Consider the following 18,997-nt stretch of genomic DNA (forward strand, 5'->3'; position numbering starts at 1 on the left):
TTATTACATATGCAATAATATGAGTCTAATACTTTAGTTGATTATACTTGTACACATTATTCACCATTTCTAAGCATTTCACTAATGCAACATACCATTTCAATTGACTCAGATAACCATATCAACTTGTCAAATATCCATAGTATAGTTCACGCCTAACGATTCCAACCAATTTTATTATTAACAACTAACTAAACAATTTAACTACATAACTAAATGACCATTGTCGAACCACAAATTAGATTAAACTCATTATTTATATATATTTTATATATCATTACTTCATACCAAACTCAAATACCAAACACGCCACACACATATATCATAATCGAAAATACATAAATATAAGCATCATCTCTAGCCATTTTCGCATGGCTTATAAACAACTTTCAAAATCAACCAAAAAAAATGCTAGCCTATACATGCCACATGTTCAAAAATTTTGAGCTTTCAAAATACCGAGATAAAGATAGATAGTGTGATAGACTTCTCTAAAGATCCCCGAGCTCGTAACTAGCTTTCCAAAATCTATAAAAGAAATAAATGAACAGATACACAGTAAGCTTAAGTGGCTTAGTAAGTTGTAAGCATATAATTTTCAAAGAACTCATAAAAATTACACTAGTAGGCCGAATTCTACTAATCATGTACATATTCATATATAATCATATTTATACGATTAATTCATCTTTTCATGTTATACATACTACTTACCTTTACTTCCAATTTCGTATAACTTAAACATACCTGAATTTTTTAGTTCAGACTCACATTCAATTTTACCATTTGGTTTTCCCGTTATACCTTGCGGATTCAAAGAAAAGATACTCGATCGGTTCAAAAATCTCGTGCAATGCCAACGTCCCAAACGTGGTCTTACATGTAATCAAACAACGATGCCACTGTCCGAAACAGGGTCTTACACGTAATCATATACGACGCCAATGTCCTAGACATGGTAATACACGTAATTCTCAAATTGAGGCCAACGTCCCAGACGTGGTCTTACACAATGTCACGTTTCAGCTTTCCTGTAGTTCGTATGACTTTCGGATGTCGTAAATCAATCAATTTAAACTCGTAATTAATCATCATTTGTCAAATACAATTCGACATTATAATGTACATAAACTCATTTAGATTCAGCTATACATAAAATAAATACAGTACATTTAACTTCAATAATTTACTTACGAACTTACCTCGGACGAAGACTAACTGACCAAGACGACTATTCGACAACTTTTGATTTCCCCCGATCCAAATCTAATTTCTTCTTTTCTTTTCTTGAAACTTTGTCCAGGCCCGGCCCGAGAAAAATTCCTAAGCCCGAGCCCGGTCCGGCCGGACCCATTTTTAATAAATACCAAAAATTTATTTTAAAAATAAAAAATAAAAAAAATTATTTTAGAATAAAAAATATATATATTTTATTCGAGCCTGGCCAGGCCGGGCCCGGGCCAAAAAAGTGGTGCCCGAGGCCCGGCCCATTTTCTAAATAGGCCTCGTTTTTTACCCAAACCCATATTTCGAGCCTATATTTTTACCCGAACCCTCCCATATTTCGGGCGGGCAGTCGAGCCGGGCGGCCATGGACACCTCTAGTCCTCACAATATGAACCACTAAATCCACTTAAAACAGTTCCCACGTTAAAAAAAATATATAACATAATATAATTAGAGAACAATATTCAAACTAATGGTATTTTGTGTACCATTAATGAGTCCTCAAGATAATTTATTATGTTTTATTGGTCTGGCAATGAATTTAATGGTGAAGTGTAGGGCTGGTAAGGGCTTTGGTCTCCTTAAAATGAAATTTTTTATTTAGATTTCTTTATAATTTATAAGATTTTAAATTAGTAATGGTAAAATTATACTTAATTTAATCTTTTGAAAATTATAAAAATATAAAATATTAAAATATTAAAATAATAAAATTATATTTTTATTATTATAAAAATATAGAAGGGAGAATGAAGTTGCCAAAATTTAATATATCATGTTGTTGTTTTCTACCCAAAAAAGTGGAATTGGAGTTGCTAAATTCTAATTGATTGATAATTCCATCCTACCATTTCCATATTTCTTTGACAATTAATTTCCTAGTTTTGACAGCTTACTAAGGGCAATATATGGGAAATGATTTATAAGGACAAAAATCCAAATTCCTTCTTATATACATGATTCTTTTACCTTTATGTTTATATTTCAAATTATGCCAACTTTTAACTTAAAAAAGGCATCCCTGTTTCAGGAACGAAACTTCAAACATTTCATATCCATTTTTTCTAACATTTCACACAATCTTAAAAAGCTGCCGACTTTTTCTCTTTTTTTTTTTTAAATAAAGTTAGAAAAGTGATGGGTTTTAAAATATAAAAATTTCATTACAACCAAGAAAAAGGAGTCAGGACTCAAGAGGTACCTTGGAAATTGTCTCCTTTTCCTTCCCAGGGATTGTGGATTAAATTTTAATTTTGAAGCATCTTAGCTTGTATATGATTAGTCTTAGATTTATAATTTTAAAAAAATAATGTTACAATGTGACTTAATAAACCAAAATTTGTAACTCCAAATGGAATGTCTTCAACATTACTATTTTATCAGTATGAGCTTGGCATATATAGAGAAACCAAGGAAATAGAACCTAAGACATCTGGGAATAGGCCTTGGAGGATTGGGCCCTGAAAATTAATCTTATTTGGACCACAACATTTTCCAATCAGACCCAAAAATGGAGCACTAATCTTGGAATTTTGGATTGCATTCTAATCTCAAAAACCAAGTGCGTCGTCGTTTCTTACCGTCCTCTTCTATAAGTACATTGTAAACCCTAATCCCGTTGTCTCTCAGAGATCTTCTCAGGTATGTGGTATTTGATTTTCAAATTCCGGCAGTGTTAAGCACGAAATAGCCCCTTGCTTCCTAAAGTTTTTAGTTGCAAGGAATACACGAGAAAAGGGTATTGTGCAAAATTGAAGTTTGTTGGCGCCACATTTCAGTTTTTTGTTTGAATTTGATCTCACTAAAACGATGTTTGGTGCCAGAAAATTGGGTTTTCTTTCATTTGTTCATTTGTTTTTTTTTGTTCAGAATAATTGCAAAGCAAAATGATGAAAGTAATTTAAAAATCTGAATTCTGTGTGGGAATCCCATTCTGGGCTTTCAAAGTTCTCTGATTGCTTTGCGGAACTATGTGTTTTCTTCAATTTGTTGTTTGCAAAGATGGGTTGGTTTTATTCTCTTTTTTTTTTCTAATAAAAAAACTGTATAGTAAGCAAGATGAGGAGATCCGTTTGACAGCTGAATTTAATGTGGAATTTCTACAGTTCTAATGGTCTTCAAAGTTCTCTGATTGCTTTCATACTTAAAAATACCAAAGTGCTATGCTTATAGCTAAAGAGCTGCTTCTTTTTGGCATTTTGGCTTCCATTAATTTGCTATTACTGGTTTTAAGTTGTGTTGCATAGGGAAGTTAAGGGGCAAAATAATTGGGCACCAAAATTCATAGTCTGATGTGTATATATTACTTCAGGCTATACGAGCATGGTGCGATAGAAATTGTTTCTTCTTTATGTTCACTCATAGCTGGACTTGGAAATATCAAATGACTGGTGCAGCAAGAACCGTGAAGAACACATGCCTTTCTTTTTCTTGGTTTACATCTTGTGTATATCATATAGCTGGGATGTATCTCTCGAGTCTCTACTTGCATCCTTGAAAATAACTTGTCTTGTGTCAATGCTACTTGTTCGACGTTGGGATGAGTGATTTTTTCAGGTTGGAAGTGCTGATTTACCCTTTAAAATGAATGGCCACAATGTTCCTGTTTAGGGTATCTGCTGGGAAAGAAATATGACCGCTTCGACCACTATATTTTAAAAACTATATAATGGGCTGGATTTGCACTATTTGAAGAACTGTACCGTTGAAAATGGCATCTTTTGTGAGGCTTAAGATATGATACCATGGGAATGGATTCTGATTCTTCGTTTACTTTCTAACTTTGAGCTTGACATTTTAAGGATGCAATAAATGTTTCTTGGCCTGGATTTCTATCTAAAATGAGGATTTGACTTTTGTCCTATTCAACTTAATTAAATACATTAACAACTTATATATTGTGAATGTCTACAATCTCTTAATACAAGTATTACAGATGAATCATTTGGGAGATTCTGGAGATGGTATGTTTGGTCATTGATTATAAATCAACAGATCTCTAACATTCCCTTTTTCTTGTAACTTAACACTTCTTAAACTGGTCACAAATTGTCTCACTAATCGGATGATGGGAAGAGGGTTCTCTAAATGAACAGCATGCCCGCAGCTGGGCACCACAACCATCTGATGGAGCTTGCTCACTGCATCATCTCTATCATGCCCGATTTCATGCCACATTTTCAGAGCCACCCTTTTGAATTTCTCATCATTCTCTCCAACTACAAGCATAAGAGGCACTTTGCAATGCTTCAAGTCTTCCCATAATGATCTGTATAATAAATTGAAAAAAAATGTTAAAATGGGAACATGCATTTACAAGTTCAACCACTTAATGGCCTTCAAGGTAGATAATCTATGTCAGAAATCAGAACTGATGCATGGCTCTTCCATTCTTTGTACCATGCAGTCATGCACTTTGCATTAAAACTTCAATAAAAGCTTTTGCTCAAAAATAAAACATGGGTTGGGACTATTAACAAGCTAAAACTCTAACCAAAATGAAAATGCAAAAAATAAAAAAATTAAAGTAAATGAAAGGCTTACAGCTGTCTTCCAGGGCAAAAATAAAACATGGGTTGGGACTATAAACAAACTAAAAATCTAACGAAAACGAAATAGCAAAAAATAAACAAATAAGTAAATGTAAGGGCTTACGGCTGTCTTCCAGGGCTTAAACCAGACAAGACTCTCGCGAGACCTTGCAAGTCATCGTGCACCGACCGTCTAACAACAATATGATTAAAATAGGGATGGCTCCTCAAGCTGTTCAATGGATATCAGCAAAGAGGTGAAGAACAGCACACTAGCAAAGCACTTTTAATATAATTATCAAAAGCTGAGAACAGAGACAAGAAAAGCACCTCTTCCACAAGCCTCCAGAATACCAGGTGTTTAGGAAGAGCTGTAAACCATGTGTAACGATAGAACGAGCTTTAGAGTCATCTTTGGCCCTACGAATTTTTCTTGCCACTGCATCTTCTAATCCAGGACTTCCCGATAATATAACAGCCCCTTCAATCTGAAAAGGTTTGCCTTCAATAATGCAAATATAATAATTTACTCCAGAGACTACCGGTATCTCATACTCCATAAATTTACCTTATCACTGAATTTCAGCGCCATGTACAATGCGATCCTTGCTCCCATAGAATATCCAACGAGAGTAACTTTATCAGGAGTGACATGTTCAATTAATTTCAACAGCAAATCTGCAATAATCTCGATTGATAACAGAGATCGCTGCGCAGCTTTGTCATCACCACAATTCTTTATCTTTGTTGCCCCATGACCAGGCAGGTCAACTGAAATGCATCTTGCAGATCCTGAGATGGCATGCATGATAGGTACCCACTCTTCATTAGTCCCAAGAAAACCATGAAGAAATAGAATTGTGCTACCCTGCATTGGCAAAGGTAAGGTGTGGTTAGCATTCGAGAAGGAAGCACAAAAAATATGCCCTGCATCATTCTGAAAGCAATAGCTACAGTATATCTCAAGCTTTCTTTCATGCATGGCCATTTTCCAACCACAGATATGCAGTGAAGACAAATATGTGCAATGAATTTCACAAGCACTAATATTTTGAGATAAACATAACCAAAAAAGAGATGAATCAGATCAATTTCATATTTGCCGCCTCCTTGTGGATAAGAAGATGGCATTGAAAGATATTTCCTTTCAATATGAGAGGAAAGAAATAGGGAAAGGGCAAAACAGGGTATGTAGATGTTACCGAGTTCCTCACATTATTTCTTTGACCAATCTCTTGTACGTTGACGGAGAAAGAGAAATCATTTGAATCCAGATCCAGGAGATATCCTAGGACCTTTTCACCAGTAAAGGTTCTATGAATAAAATTGTGGTTCATTTGAAACTTATGCAAGAGATGGGTGGCATCACCAACAGATGCTTCAATAAAGCCAGTACTTGGATTACGACCAATGCCAAGCGGATCAGTTGTTATATCTTCTTCAAGCCAGCGATATGTCCCAAGACCATGAGCGACAGAAGAAGCTGGGCTATTATTCATTAATTTGCATGTATCAGCATTCTGCAAATCTAGATAACAGGAAAACAGAATATATACTGACAAAGCTAGGCCACTTTCAAATGCAGCACTAATTATGGCCATCTTTCCTTGTATATGTGCCCATTGTGCAATCATTGCAGCCTTTTCAAATCCACCAATTACAGTTGGTTTAATGACCTGGAAGGACAAATAAAGCGAATGAAGACGAGGATTTTACCAAAAAGCCACTTCGAGGTGAAAGATTTTGATAACATTGGTATGCCCTAAAAGATGCACAAAAAATGAGTAGTTTACTTTTATCAAAGACATGGTGTGCCTCCTCCCAGTTGTAAGTTATGCTGGTAAGTTGGCCCCAGTTAAAAATCTTACACAAAACTCCTATCAGAATCATGCCGCTCTTGACAATGATGATTATGATTTATGATGACTACAGCAATAAGAAGGATGGATACTTAACAGAGCAATGCTCCCGTAAAGCTAGAAATGAGATCAGTATAGAATTCACTCTTCAACTTCTCATGGATTAGCTTAATTGCTGATTATTTCTGTAGCATACATTGTGATACCAAAAAAGCCTTATAACAAATGTGCTTATCATTATGATTCCAACAAAGTGATTGCAGAATTTTAGCTCAACATTCTTACGATTTGCCTGGTAAATTTAAGCATACAGGTTGAGGTTTAGAGTGATTCAACTTAATCAATAAACACATTCAACTAACAGTGCCTCACCACTACATAAAGTATGTCACCAAGGGTATATGGCGCATGCCCTGTTGATTTAATAAATTTAAATTTAATGTCACTCACCAAAGCAACTATCTGATGGTGGTTATACTTGACAAGCAAATTCAGAGGATTTTCAGGGCAATTATCAATAGTTTCATCCAAGGCCACAGGCAAGCCACTTTCTTCACAGTACCTTATAATATCAGATTCATGTTGAACAGGCTCCTGAAATATATCAATGTTAAAGTCACATAAAAAATGCCAGAACTGTTATCCAAATCAGTAAGACAGTAGTCCAATTGGCACGGATGAGGGAGTAAACCAGTCAAGTTTACAGAGTTGTACCTCAATATATTGCAGGTTGTAATCCTTGACCAAGAAGCCAAATTTAATAGCTTGCTCATAAGTCCAGTTACGGTTGGCGTCAACACGAAGATCAATGTGGCAACCGACCTTCTTTCTTACTTCCTGTATTACAGCAGCATCTTCGACTGGATCTGCCCTACGTGCGACCTTTTGTAGAAGAATCATCAAAGAGCAAATTAAGGTTTATATATATATATATAACAGACTCAATAAAACTAACTAAACATATGCTGCATCACTCTAGGCAAAAGTACTGGAAAAGACACCAGTTAATATAAGTGAATTGCAAAATCAAAAGCATAATCACTTAGGTTTAGGTCACCTTTATCTTAATTGCAGTAAATCCTTCTTCAACAAGATCAACAGCAATACGAGCAACCTCTTCTGGAGTACCACTACAATCAATAAGAGCACATATCCGTATGCTAGCCAAATTTTCAGATTTTTCTTCAGTTCTTTCCCTCAAAGGATAAAGTATGTTCAATAAACTTGAACCATGGCTCATTGCTATAGCATTGAGAATGGCCATCTCCAGACCACATCTGACACTTGGAAAGAGCGAACATACCTGTATAACAAAAACTAAATAAGCCAAGCATAGAATATCAGGATCCAATCAAGAAATGTTAAAGATACATGTGCCTAGGAACAGCCATTCTTCTAATCCTTTTACCGACATTTTTCCTTTCTAATATCCCTATTTACTAGATACACATTTTATTAATAGAATGTAGATAGTTCTACCTACCGGAATGCCTAAAGTCTTCCATATCCAAGATGAAAATGAACTCTTGAGCATTGGTAGAAAATAATTAATGGTAACTCCTTTCATTACATGAAAAAGAAAACGAAGTTGCTCTTCTACATCCAGCAGATTTTCTTGGGAAATTTCAAGAGGCGCAACCTGTTTGCTTACAAAAATAAATAGGATTGAACAGTAGCTTACACAAGAACAAGGATAACAGAAATTTATGGGAAAAAACAGGTAAAAAAGATGGAATAATTATTTCAAGAAAAGATAAAAAGAAACAGTGATAACAACATACAGACTCATAAACAAACAAAAAAAAGAATTTAGCAGAAACTAACCTCTCCATACCCTATACTTCCATCTTCAAGAGTCAAAGACAAAATAAAGCCGTCTCTATAAAATATACTACGGTCATGATAGAGCGCGCTTGAAGTAGGTGGAGCACAAAGCTGAATCCTGAACCACACAAAATTGAAAGATGTATACTAAATAATCCCTGCAACTGGCAAAGTTAAGAAAGTTTCAAATCTACTCTTCTTACAAAAGCTATACCTATAGACTGAATAACTAATTGATTGGATTTTGCAGTGGCACCCTTGTGACATAGATTCTGGAGGAGAGAGTTTTGAAATGACACCCAAAGCATGCTCAGCTGCTCGGCAAGCAAATTTTCTTATATAACTGAGAAAAAGAGAGATATGTCAGCAGATTGACCAGATATTTACCTGTTAACTAAGAAATCATAATTGCTGAATAAACTTTAGAACCTAACTACCTGTGGAAAGTGGCATTAGAATCAATGGAGCTCTCAACTTCAATGACACAGTCTGTGTCTCCTTTCTGAGATGAGATTAAAGCCTCATGTAATTCCATTTTCGTTTTTACTTCCAAATGCTTCACCCTGTATATTCAGCATCAAATGAGAACTTTCCAATGTAAACCCTCATGAGAAGGCTTGGAACTAATTTGCTACAGTGAAAGGTAAATCATAAAAGATTTATTTAATCCCCAACACAAATAAAGACATACAAATCAATGAATATGTATGATGTATCATCCCTCAATGAACAAAGTCCAGAACGACCTGGATGACACATATTCCTCAAAATGAGGTCAAAGCTTTTTTTTTTTTAAAACAATAGACTAAGAAAAAACCTAAACAATGTATGTGCATCTTTTTCTCACCACTAAGCTCTATTAATAGTCAAATGAACACATCGTAATAATGCTTTATCTTGCAGCTTTAGCTCATATTCCACTTTGACCTGGAAATGGCATGAATAAATTCATCCATAGTACCCGCTTTCAGCTCGGTAGATCAGCTACCTATATTTGTTATGACCAACAAAAACATTTAGGAAATGATTCCTATCATCCCCATCATAAGTCTACATTCATCTTTAACTCACATTTGATTGCCACTCTATTTCTTCCTGGATTCATACTCATTTGAACCAATTATTGCCATTTCAGCTATTTCTTTTCTTCTACTAAAGTTTGTAACCAGCATTCAACATTTACTTCTGTTGTTGAGATATTCAACAAATCATAATCTTCTAACAAACCATTTAACTGAAACATACACTAGTACAAAATTGTTCAGAAAGAAGGATTGATACAGTTGCAGAAGAATAGCATAAGAGTTTGAACCTCAAAAAATGTAAAAGATTTGAAACAAAAAAAAAAAAAAAAAACATAATCATGAAATATTGTTGCCCTCAACAAATTGTTTAAACAGATGAGATGTGTAGGCATTAAGCTGACACAAACCTAATACATTCTGCTTTTAATATAAAGCACATGCAACTCAATACATATAGGGTGAAAGCCCACTGCACTCATGATAATTACATGATTACTTGTTGACTAATTGACAGTGTATAGCAGATTTTTAGAGATTATCAGCTAATTGCTAATTATTACGGATAATAAAATTATTTAGTTTCCTTTTCTTTCTCTATTGAATGTGTATAAATTGTTTGTAATTCTTCACAACTGGGTTATCAGAAATCAAAGAAATTCTTCTCCCACTCTTTTTTCACTGCTCTTTTCTGTGATTTAACATTCACTTATCGTAATTGCCAACAAAAAGTTGAAGGAATTACCCGTGTGCCTCACATAGCCCGTGGATTGAAATGTTATGCGAAGTATAGAAATACTGATTCAACACTCTTGGATCAGTTATATCTGCAACTGGGAGGAGGCTGAATATTGCACCACCACGATTATTGATCACAAGTATTGTCATTGGTTTTCGCAACATCCTTTAAACAAAAAGGTTGAAAGTTAAAATGTTTCCATGGTCAGTACGAAATAAATAAGGATAAATCAGTTTTTTTTTACAACCATTTAGAGAATGCAGACCATGCATCTGACATTCATATACATTATTAAAATAGAGAAATTTAACAGAAAAGAGTTAACTAACAAGACTCTAGTGATGTCATCCATGGGCAGGTCTAGTCTAGCATGTCATATCTCAATCATTTGTATTTCTAAATTTTTGAATAAAAGATCTATTAAGGTAATTATAGGAGAGAAGTGTACATAATATGTCAAAAGAGAAAGACTTCACGAAATTTATTGTTCAAGACACAAAGTTGACTTTTACCTATTATTTCATTGAGCTTTCAAATGCTTTAAAATTTACAACTCTTTCTTTCTTTCTTTCTTTCTTTCGGTCCCTTCTATCATGTACTTCCCATTAATTAGGTACTGGAACACTGCCAGTTTTAGATTCTTCTTTTTTTAGGTTATTGCTTAAAAACAAAGAGAACAAAGAATCCTACCTCTGCTTCAGAATTGCCAAGCCATTTGTATCATGAAGGAATGAAATATCTCCAACCACACACAGCACCTACATATATTTTTTTCTGTAAATATCCTTAAAATGGAATGGGAAATAGAAACAAAAAGAGAAACTAAACACACAATATAAGCCATGGGTATGACAGGAATTTTATTGTTTACAGGAAGAAGAAAACAAGCAAGAACTTAACAAAGTTTTCCCTAATTCCCTATGAAGTTTTAGCATCATTAATTATGGGCAAATGAAAAAGTAAACTAAGAAAAGCATCTGTTTAAGGAAATTCAAAAGTTTCAACAAGTTTTCTATCTTTATGAAAGATGTCATTCTTGCATCCCAAGTCAAGAAAAACAGGAAAAGAAAAAGAAATAATAGTACCATAATGAACACATTCTACCAGAAGTAATATGTATAACTGCTTCCGAATGTCAAAAGGACTAAAGTGAATACATACTCGCTTATTGCATCCTACAGCAAAACCAATAGCAGTGCTAAGCAAACCGTCAATTCCACTAGCACCCCTATTTCCAGCAACCAATATCCCAGTACATGGTAATTCTGTCTTTAACATCATATCTGCAACACTGTGATTATCACTTGTCCAATTGCATCCATACATGTCTGCATCACGTATTACCATGCTGTTTCCAATAAAAAGAGCCGACTCAGCAGAAAGTGCTTCTGAGATTACATGTGCAATATAAGGTTCTGACAAAGAGTGTTCAACAGAAAGATGAAATGATATCTCCTGTCCAACCTACATAGATGGCAAGAGTACTTCAGAGATACAGAAGAATACAAAGATGACAGACCATAATATAAACAATTTACAGAGGGCAAATTATCAGTCATTTTGGTAGGAAGCAATAAAGAATATATATTTATCATAGTACATTCATTTATCCTACCAATGGATGTAAACATATAACATCCATGCCAAATAAGGAAAAATACCAAAAATATGTAAAATCACAAGATACTATAGAGAGACTGTAGAGTCTTCCGTTTAGACCAAAAAAGAAAATCAAGCTAAAGCCTAGAATAAAGATGAAAATGAAATTAATGCCCTGAATACGGAAAAATATTGAATTAATTCATGCTGACAGTTACAGAATGGCATAAAACAAGGCAACAAGTATCCATGACAATAGAATAACATCATATGCAAAGACTATTCTAGTTGCATTTTCAAATTTTGCTTTTACCAAATTGTTACGAGCTAGACCAACCAAATGCATGGTCCAACCATATTCAACCTATTGATTAATTTATCCTGATAATCGACAAGAAAAACATAAAATGAAAATGGCAGACCATGCATGAAGCATTAAAATGCTCAACACGCAGCTAAACGAAACATGGAGAGAATCACAGCCTTGGATCAATACCATCATATTTAATGCTTGTAGATAATAATGCCATTTTCTGCTTCTATTTGGAATTTGGGCTTTCATTAAAATATTAGCAAATTCAATGGCAGAGCTTTGGATTCTATGTGTTACAAAATGTGAAGGATCATGACGGTGCGGATGATTGTCAACCAAGATATATGAGCATGGGAAACATTTCTCCAGCATCTGAGAGATTCGATTGCTTGTAATCCGACTCCCAATCTGTTAAGAATTGGAATCAGAAAAAATCATAAACAAGAAAGACATAAGATCATGAATGACTTGGTATCAATGAAGAAGTACCCACTTAGATACAAGATATTAACATTTATTCATTTAATCCATGTGCTGTTACCTACAGTAAATGAAAGCATTTTCCCTTGCATGCAATAGTGTATTAAACCCAGTGAAAGAGGAAAGAAGTGATGTCCCACCTGAACAATTACATCAAACTGGACCAAATCCCTAACCGAATCTGAGAGCAATGCATGGTCAAGATAGTCAACGAAAAGGATACTCTCTTCAACTTCAGGAGAGGAAGACAAGAGCTCTCTCAACCTTATCCCAGATAATATGTCAGCCACAACAGGCCATTGAAGGTATTTTGCCATGAGAAGAACTGCCCATACCTCATCCTCTGCAGAGATGGCACCAACGACTAGGATCCCTTTGTTAACCCTTCGAATTTTTTCTAGAACCTCTTCCATTTGACCGCGTGTAGCAGTATTACATAAATAAGAATGCTGCACTATAATATACTTAGTAAATGGTTCAGTATTAGACCTCCAAGTATCTAATCCTTCCAAACAACTTGATTTCCAATTTTGTGGACAATCATCTAATGGTTCCCTAAAAGGACAGTTAATATGAACAGGACCAATTGGTGAAGATGTTGCCCAGTGAACAGCAGAGTCCAGCGTGGTAAGCACCATCCGTGCAGGGATTTGATCAGTAGGAGGAGGAAGACTGAAGAAGAACCTTACGAAAGAACCAAAATGATTTACCTAGCACACAAATTAACAGAAAGATGTTAACAAATAAGCAGATGGATATGCGTGTGTATGAGTGTATAGTGTAAGATTAAGAGAATATTCAGTTGTGATACAAGCAAAAAGATAATAAATTCTCATAAATGAAAAACTGTTGTATGTGTATATATTTAATGTAATATACTGACGCTATAAATAACCCTGATACAAGAAAACTCCAAACAAATTTTGAAAAGAAGCTATTCAATTTTGTTTCACCTGATTGATTGATTGGTTTGCTCCGCAATCCTGAAGCTCCGGCGGACGATCTGCTGAGAGTACCAGAAGGGGTACAAAGTCTTCACTGGCTTCAACCACCTTAGGTATGCCAAATATTTGCATCAAGTGGGCAAGGTTGGTGGAATGAGAAATATAAATGAACATTACTGGTAAGTAAATGATGAAAGAGGGTGCAAATAAAGACTTCACTTCCACAATGATGATTACGCTAGATAGAATGTCGTAACGAAATATGTAGTGAAAGCCCTATAGGCATATTGATTAATTAAAAAATGAAAAATTGTTGACCATATGATCTTCCTAGACTGGAACTGCACTTTTCATAGATGAGCATGAAACTTACAGCAGGAAAAAGGTTTGAAACTGCAGTCCCTGATGTAGTTATGATGACTGCCGCTTTCTGAGATCCTCTTGCATACCCAATAGCATGAAATGCGAGTGATCTCTCATCAAAGCAAGAAATACAGGTCACAAAGGGATGAGCAGAAGCAGCAAGAGCAAGGGGGGATGACCTGGATCCTGGAGCTACACAAAAATACTGCAATGAAGAATTATCAGGCTGATGCAGCAGAGTATAGACATGTCAGATCAGGGATAAAACTCACGGTCAAACCAAGGCGAAAACATTCTTCAACTATAAGTGAAGCCCAAACAGCATTGATATTAGCACGATCTTGAATGGTATAGGCCATTTCACTGGCATGATCCAACTGACAATCAGAAAGAGACATAAAACTTCAACAAGCATCATCCAGTTTGTTTATGGCAACATTCTATACAAAGGTCCTATTACCACATCATTTTCTGCATTGACTTGGAAAAACAAGCAGATTTTGGGTTATTATCTTTGATACACGGTAAGATTAAAGATGATATTGATACCTTTATTCGGTCAAAATAATAAATAGCCTTCAAGTTCTATTACATGAATTGCCAAAGCAACTAATTGCATGCATCTTAATTATTTTATTCCTACTTCTTTGGATAAACAAAACTACTCGTGCAAAAATATATTATGCCATGTTTCCGTTCAATCCGCAGAGCACCATCATTTCTTTACACGAATGAAGCAATTGGTAACCTTTGCAATTATGTTCAATGAAATACCTTTTAAGAAATAATGTATTCGAACAAAAAGCTAACTGAAAAATGAAACTGATACAAATAGCCTATCCACCTCCTCGAACTTAGTATTTAGAATATTAGAATGATATATTTCTTTTAACTATTCGCAGAAGCTGCCCAAACAGAGTATTTAAAAGCATGTTCTCGAAAGTAACCAGCAAAAAGCATTATACCATGTTGCAGGCAACACCAATCGTTGGTGAAAACTTGAAACAGAACTGCTTGAAAAAACGTGCGTCTCTCTGCAATAATATATTAGTACATAAGGCCATTCGAATGACAATTAATTTTAACCAAGAAAAGTAAACAATAGTTGGACTTATTGAAATGTATATAAGTACCCAAAAAAATACTCAAGCAAATTGAAATACGAATAATAAAGAATAAATAATTACCAGGAAAAAGGAGATACCAGTTCCATGGTGTGAGCTTCAAAATCCCTTCTGCCCAACAGGATACCATTCGTGTATGCCTAGCAGAACACTGTCATCAATAATAGCACCTAAAAACAACACTGACATGACTCTCAATTATGTCCCTTCCTAGAGACAAACTCAAAAATGCATACAAAGAATTTGCTTGAAGACATATATCAGAGTCATTTGTCTTTACTCTTCAACATGAAAACCAGAAAAATCGGTAAATGTAAATACAAAATAATTACAATAAACGGAAAAAAAATGTTATACAGCAACTCGGACCGCTTCAAGAAACATAGAGAAAGGCTGCCAACAGAATAGAACAGAAAAGAACTAGGCTGATGTGAAACATTTTAGCTAAATGAACAATAAGGCATTCAATTCTCAATTCTCTCACCAAGGAGATAAGAAAATTGTTGGGATCAAAGACTTAAAACTTACGCATAAATCCTCAAAAAGTTGAGAATTTACAGATTACCATATTAAAGTATAATTTGCTGGAAGCAAAATTGTTCAGCATCCTCAAACAAGTAAAGATCAAAAGTTCAGATAGCATAAAATAATTCATTGAATCCAAACAAGAATCTACAAACAAGACAAAACTTGAGAAAGAAAAAGGAAAGCAGAGTGTAGAATGCATACCATTTGCACTGTATTATCCTCAACCACATTAAGTTTTCTAATGGCAGTTCTTACGCGTTCAGAGTGGCATCTCTCTGTAGTGGGCCAAAAATGAGAAGTTGCCTGAACAAATTTAGCAACAAATATTTTTAAAAAGGAAAAAGACTCAGAGTGAAAATCATAAACACCTCAGGAAAAGAATTCCAACCAGGTGAAGAGCAGATAATCAGGGTTTCAACAACTACCATTGACTTGGGACATAAGTATATTTGCAACTTTAAAATCAAGAACATATTTTACATGAAAACCAAACACTCACACATGCTGAAGTAGCTTCAGTTTTAGCTTAAATTTCATATTTAATTCATTTAACCAAATTTTAGAATGCAAAACAGAATGAAAGATAATTATGGGCAGTTAGTTAATTTTGAAAACTATGAATAAGATCATATAATTCCTAGCAATAAATACAAAAAATGTTTCATGTAACAAAAAGTTTGTTGGACATGTACAGGTACCATGTCATGAAAATTAAGAGTCAGCATAAAAAATCCATGCTCCTTGGTTTAATTAGTCCTATCAACTTGGCATCAAAATACTACACATTGTAAGGTATGGAAAATTATGAGAACCTGGTAAAGGGCTGATTCATACGAATGAATGGCCTGCTCAAATGTACACAAGCAAGAGTCACTCCAAACCAATGTGGCTGCTAAAATAGAGATATCCTCGTGCTCATCTAACTCAATCTGATGAAAAAAGAATCAAAAATCATAAATATATGCAGCACTTTCAGAAGGAGTTTGACAGTGATCAAATAATAACAATCTTAGATCAGCAATTATGCCAAAAAATGGTATTAGCTGCAGAAAATACATGCTAACTGCTAAATGCAAGCAGGCTTACCAGAGGAATGAAAAAGTAAAAAGAACCAGCCTTATGCTTCACAGAAGACAAGTCTGTGTTGAAATTAATATCCAGAAAACCATAAGTTGACATAAGGACTGAATCATTTGAGAGAAATCTGCAAACAAGCTATAGCATATTCTTTAGCGTGAATTATTTCAAAAAGAATGATGAAGTAAATAATAAAGTATTCCAGCTAATCTAACACAACCTGAAGAACATTGGGTAAAAAATACATAAAAGGAAAAAAATCTGAACTTCAAATCTAAGTTACTATAAAACCATAATTCAAGACATTAAACTTCTTGGTTCAGTTTCCTCCATTTGGTGTTCATACTCCAACAAGATCCTTCAGAACTGAAACAGTGTGAGTTGCATTCATATCAGACATGCAAGTTGGAGTCGAAGTTGAACTAGACACAAATTTTCCAGGTCAAACCGGACAGAGACACTAACTTCCTAGGAGATTAAAGCATGACCATTCTCTAGTTACTTCATTACACACTACTCATTTTATGAATTTTGCAGAATAAATCGGATGTATGAATAAAGGGTTCTTGTGTGTTTTATCTTGTCATAAAGCAATAAGCTAAAACTAGGGGCAATACCATTTACTAGCAAAACTAACAAAGAATCAAAAGGCACCTCGAGAGAATCATTTGATTCACATGGATATCAAGAATATTAACTCAAATTTTGTAGGAAAGCATGTTTACTACCCAAAAAAGTTAACAAGTAAAAAAAGAGGAAACACATGTACAAGAAAGAATGGCATTAACCTCTTGGTTGAACTTAGCCCTCCAGGGATACAAATAGAGCTTGTAAAGGAAATAGCAGCTCCAATTCCAAAAACACCACGAACTTTGTTCAAGTATAATGATTTACATGTTGGGCTGATTGTCTCCTTAGAAAGAAAAAACATAGGAAAAACAGCCGAAGATTCTGGTTGAGAGCAAAACCAATTTAAAGCTTTTGCACTTGGGGGCACAGCAACCTGCAAAGACAACAGTAACATTGCATTGACTCTAAAAAACGAATCAAAACAAATAAATTAATTAACAATGTAATTTTCAAAATTTATTTTCTTCATATCCTGAAGTATAAAACACTTCAACTATATAAGTACTAATTTACTTACATATATACTAATATCAAACAAATCTACAACCATAAATTTATCTAGAAGATACATCATGATTCATGAATAAAGTTTCATTTCTCATTGGAAACCACCTTGAGATCTGATTTTAAAAATTGGAACTTTAAATGAACAGGATCACATTGTACTTCCAGAACCATCATGAATTAGAATTATTCTAAAAAGGGAACATGATGTCCATACATTCATAACTCGAAAAAGAGCAGCAACACCATACTATCCTATACTGCATGTAAGTAAAATCTTGTGTGTTGTGTGTGCGCTATACCTGAAATCTCAAAACTCCACTAGAAGCACAAGGAGGATTAAACTTCAACTCTTCTACAGCCTGTTTAATACTCTGGAGACCATGCTCAAGTGTCAAAGCAGGTGGCAAAGTGCGAGTGATGCAGGTCTCCACCACTAAATCATCATCTTCCAAACCAGTAGCATCCTTTACGGAACCATGAAACCTCGCCCCATTGACCATCTAAAAAAATCCCAACAACAAGAAACCATCACAACCCGTTTATTGACCAACTATAAGTTAGAAGAATATTAAAAAAAGAAAAGGGTAAAACACCTTAAGATTGCAGGAGACGAAATCATTTTTTAGTGGACGTCCTGGAAATGGGATTGCTTTTTTGGCGCAAAAAACATGGTTTTTAAGGTGCGGTTTTGGTGTTAATGCAAAAAATGGCAGGGAAATGTCTCTTTGTAATAACATCTGAGAATTTTGGAGATTTTTTTAAGCAGAGAAGAAAGAAACGTTTTCAATGGAGTTAAATTTAGAAGATAAAACGAGACGGATAGATAAGGAAAACTGATTGCCTCGGCTTGGCTTGGCTACATGGCGGAGCTGGGCCGTTTTCGGGCTTCTCTAGGAAGCTTAATTGTTGTTTAGTCTGAAGAACTTGGAAAATAGACTTGTGAGTCGGTCCGACACCGGACTTAATAAAAAAAAAGTGAAGTCCAAGAAGTGTCACTCAACTTTGTAGTTGTTTCTATTTTGTTCTCCATTTTTTTTAATCAGCCTTCTATTAGTTTTCTATTAGAAGTCTAAGTAGGGTTTAGTTCATTCACCTTTACAAATTTTATTAACTTAATCTTAAATCTAAAATTTTAATAAATTTAGCCCTTAATATTTACAAGATTTGTCATTTTAGTTCTATTTATAAAATATTTAAAAATCTTAATATTTTAAAAAGTAAAAGTAAATGT

The 18,997-nt window shown here is 34.6% G+C and overlaps 1 protein-coding gene, 1 long non-coding RNA gene and 2 other non-coding genes across 7 annotated transcripts; 3 read left to right on the forward strand and 1 right to left on the reverse strand.

Moving 5' to 3' along the window:
• The first annotated feature begins 2,647 nt into the window (after positions 1–2,647).
• On the forward strand, positions 2,648–3,999 carry LOC121214669 (uncharacterized). Its single transcript, XR_005910280.1, has 2 exons — positions 2,648–2,868; positions 3,539–3,999. It is a non-coding gene; the product is annotated as an uncharacterized lncRNA (long non-coding RNA).
• On the forward strand, positions 3,108–3,187 carry LOC121215201 (small nucleolar RNA R160). The gene has a single exon (XR_005910930.1). It is a non-coding gene; the product is annotated as a small nucleolar RNA R160 (small nucleolar RNA).
• Positions 3,280–3,363, forward strand: LOC121215200 (small nucleolar RNA R160). The gene has a single exon (XR_005910929.1). It is a non-coding gene; the product is annotated as a small nucleolar RNA R160 (small nucleolar RNA).
• Positions 4,000–4,090: 91 nt separating the features above from the next.
• On the reverse strand, positions 4,091–18,645 carry LOC107936532 (protein PHYLLO, chloroplastic). Of its 4 annotated transcripts, none has more exons than XM_016869284.2 (28): positions 18,360–18,642; positions 18,066–18,266; positions 17,418–17,632; positions 16,639–16,756; positions 16,365–16,481; positions 15,754–15,855; positions 15,105–15,164; positions 14,866–14,934; positions 14,173–14,277; positions 13,911–14,105; positions 13,547–13,645; positions 12,734–13,303; positions 12,297–12,521; positions 11,363–11,665; positions 10,892–10,959; positions 10,208–10,366; positions 8,878–9,003; positions 8,655–8,783; positions 8,441–8,558; positions 8,100–8,255; positions 7,674–7,919; positions 7,331–7,498; positions 7,067–7,210; positions 5,960–6,433; positions 5,326–5,625; positions 5,088–5,245; positions 4,882–4,989; positions 4,091–4,495 (listed from the first exon to the last, which is right to left on the reverse strand). In XM_016869284.2, exons 1-28 carry the CDS (start codon positions 18,501–18,503, stop codon positions 4,201–4,203), a joined length of 5,172 nt encoding a protein of 1,723 aa, XP_016724773.1. In that variant the 5' UTR covers positions 18,504–18,642; the 3' UTR covers positions 4,091–4,200. The 4 variants fall into 4 exon arrangements, with proteins under 4 accessions (XP_016724773.1, XP_016724779.1, XP_040944552.1 ...); XM_016869290.2 differs by having other exon boundaries at positions 5,972–6,433; positions 18,360–18,640; XM_041088618.1 differs by lacking the exon at positions 8,100–8,255 and having other exon boundaries at positions 18,360–18,645.
• Between the last annotated feature and the right edge of the window lie 352 nt (positions 18,646–18,997).

The sequence above is a fragment of the Gossypium hirsutum genome, chromosome D02, assembly GCF_007990345.1.
Source record: "Gossypium hirsutum isolate 1008001.06 chromosome D02, Gossypium_hirsutum_v2.1, whole genome shotgun sequence".
Taxonomy (NCBI): Eukaryota; Viridiplantae; Streptophyta; class Magnoliopsida; order Malvales; family Malvaceae; genus Gossypium; species Gossypium hirsutum.

Coding starts and splice junctions, on each gene's coding strand:
- LOC107936532 (XM_016869284.2), bottom strand. CDS start 18,503: ATGTTATTACAAAGAGACATTTCCCTGCCATTTTTTGCATTAACACCA. Junction 7,499..7,673: donor TTACTGCAATTAAGATAAAG/GTGACCTAAACC, acceptor CTTCTACAAAAG/GTCGCACGTAGGGCAGATCC. Junction 5,626..5,959: donor GAAATAATGTGAGGAACTCG/GTAACATCTACA, acceptor TTGCCAATGCAG/GGTAGCACAATTCTATTTCT.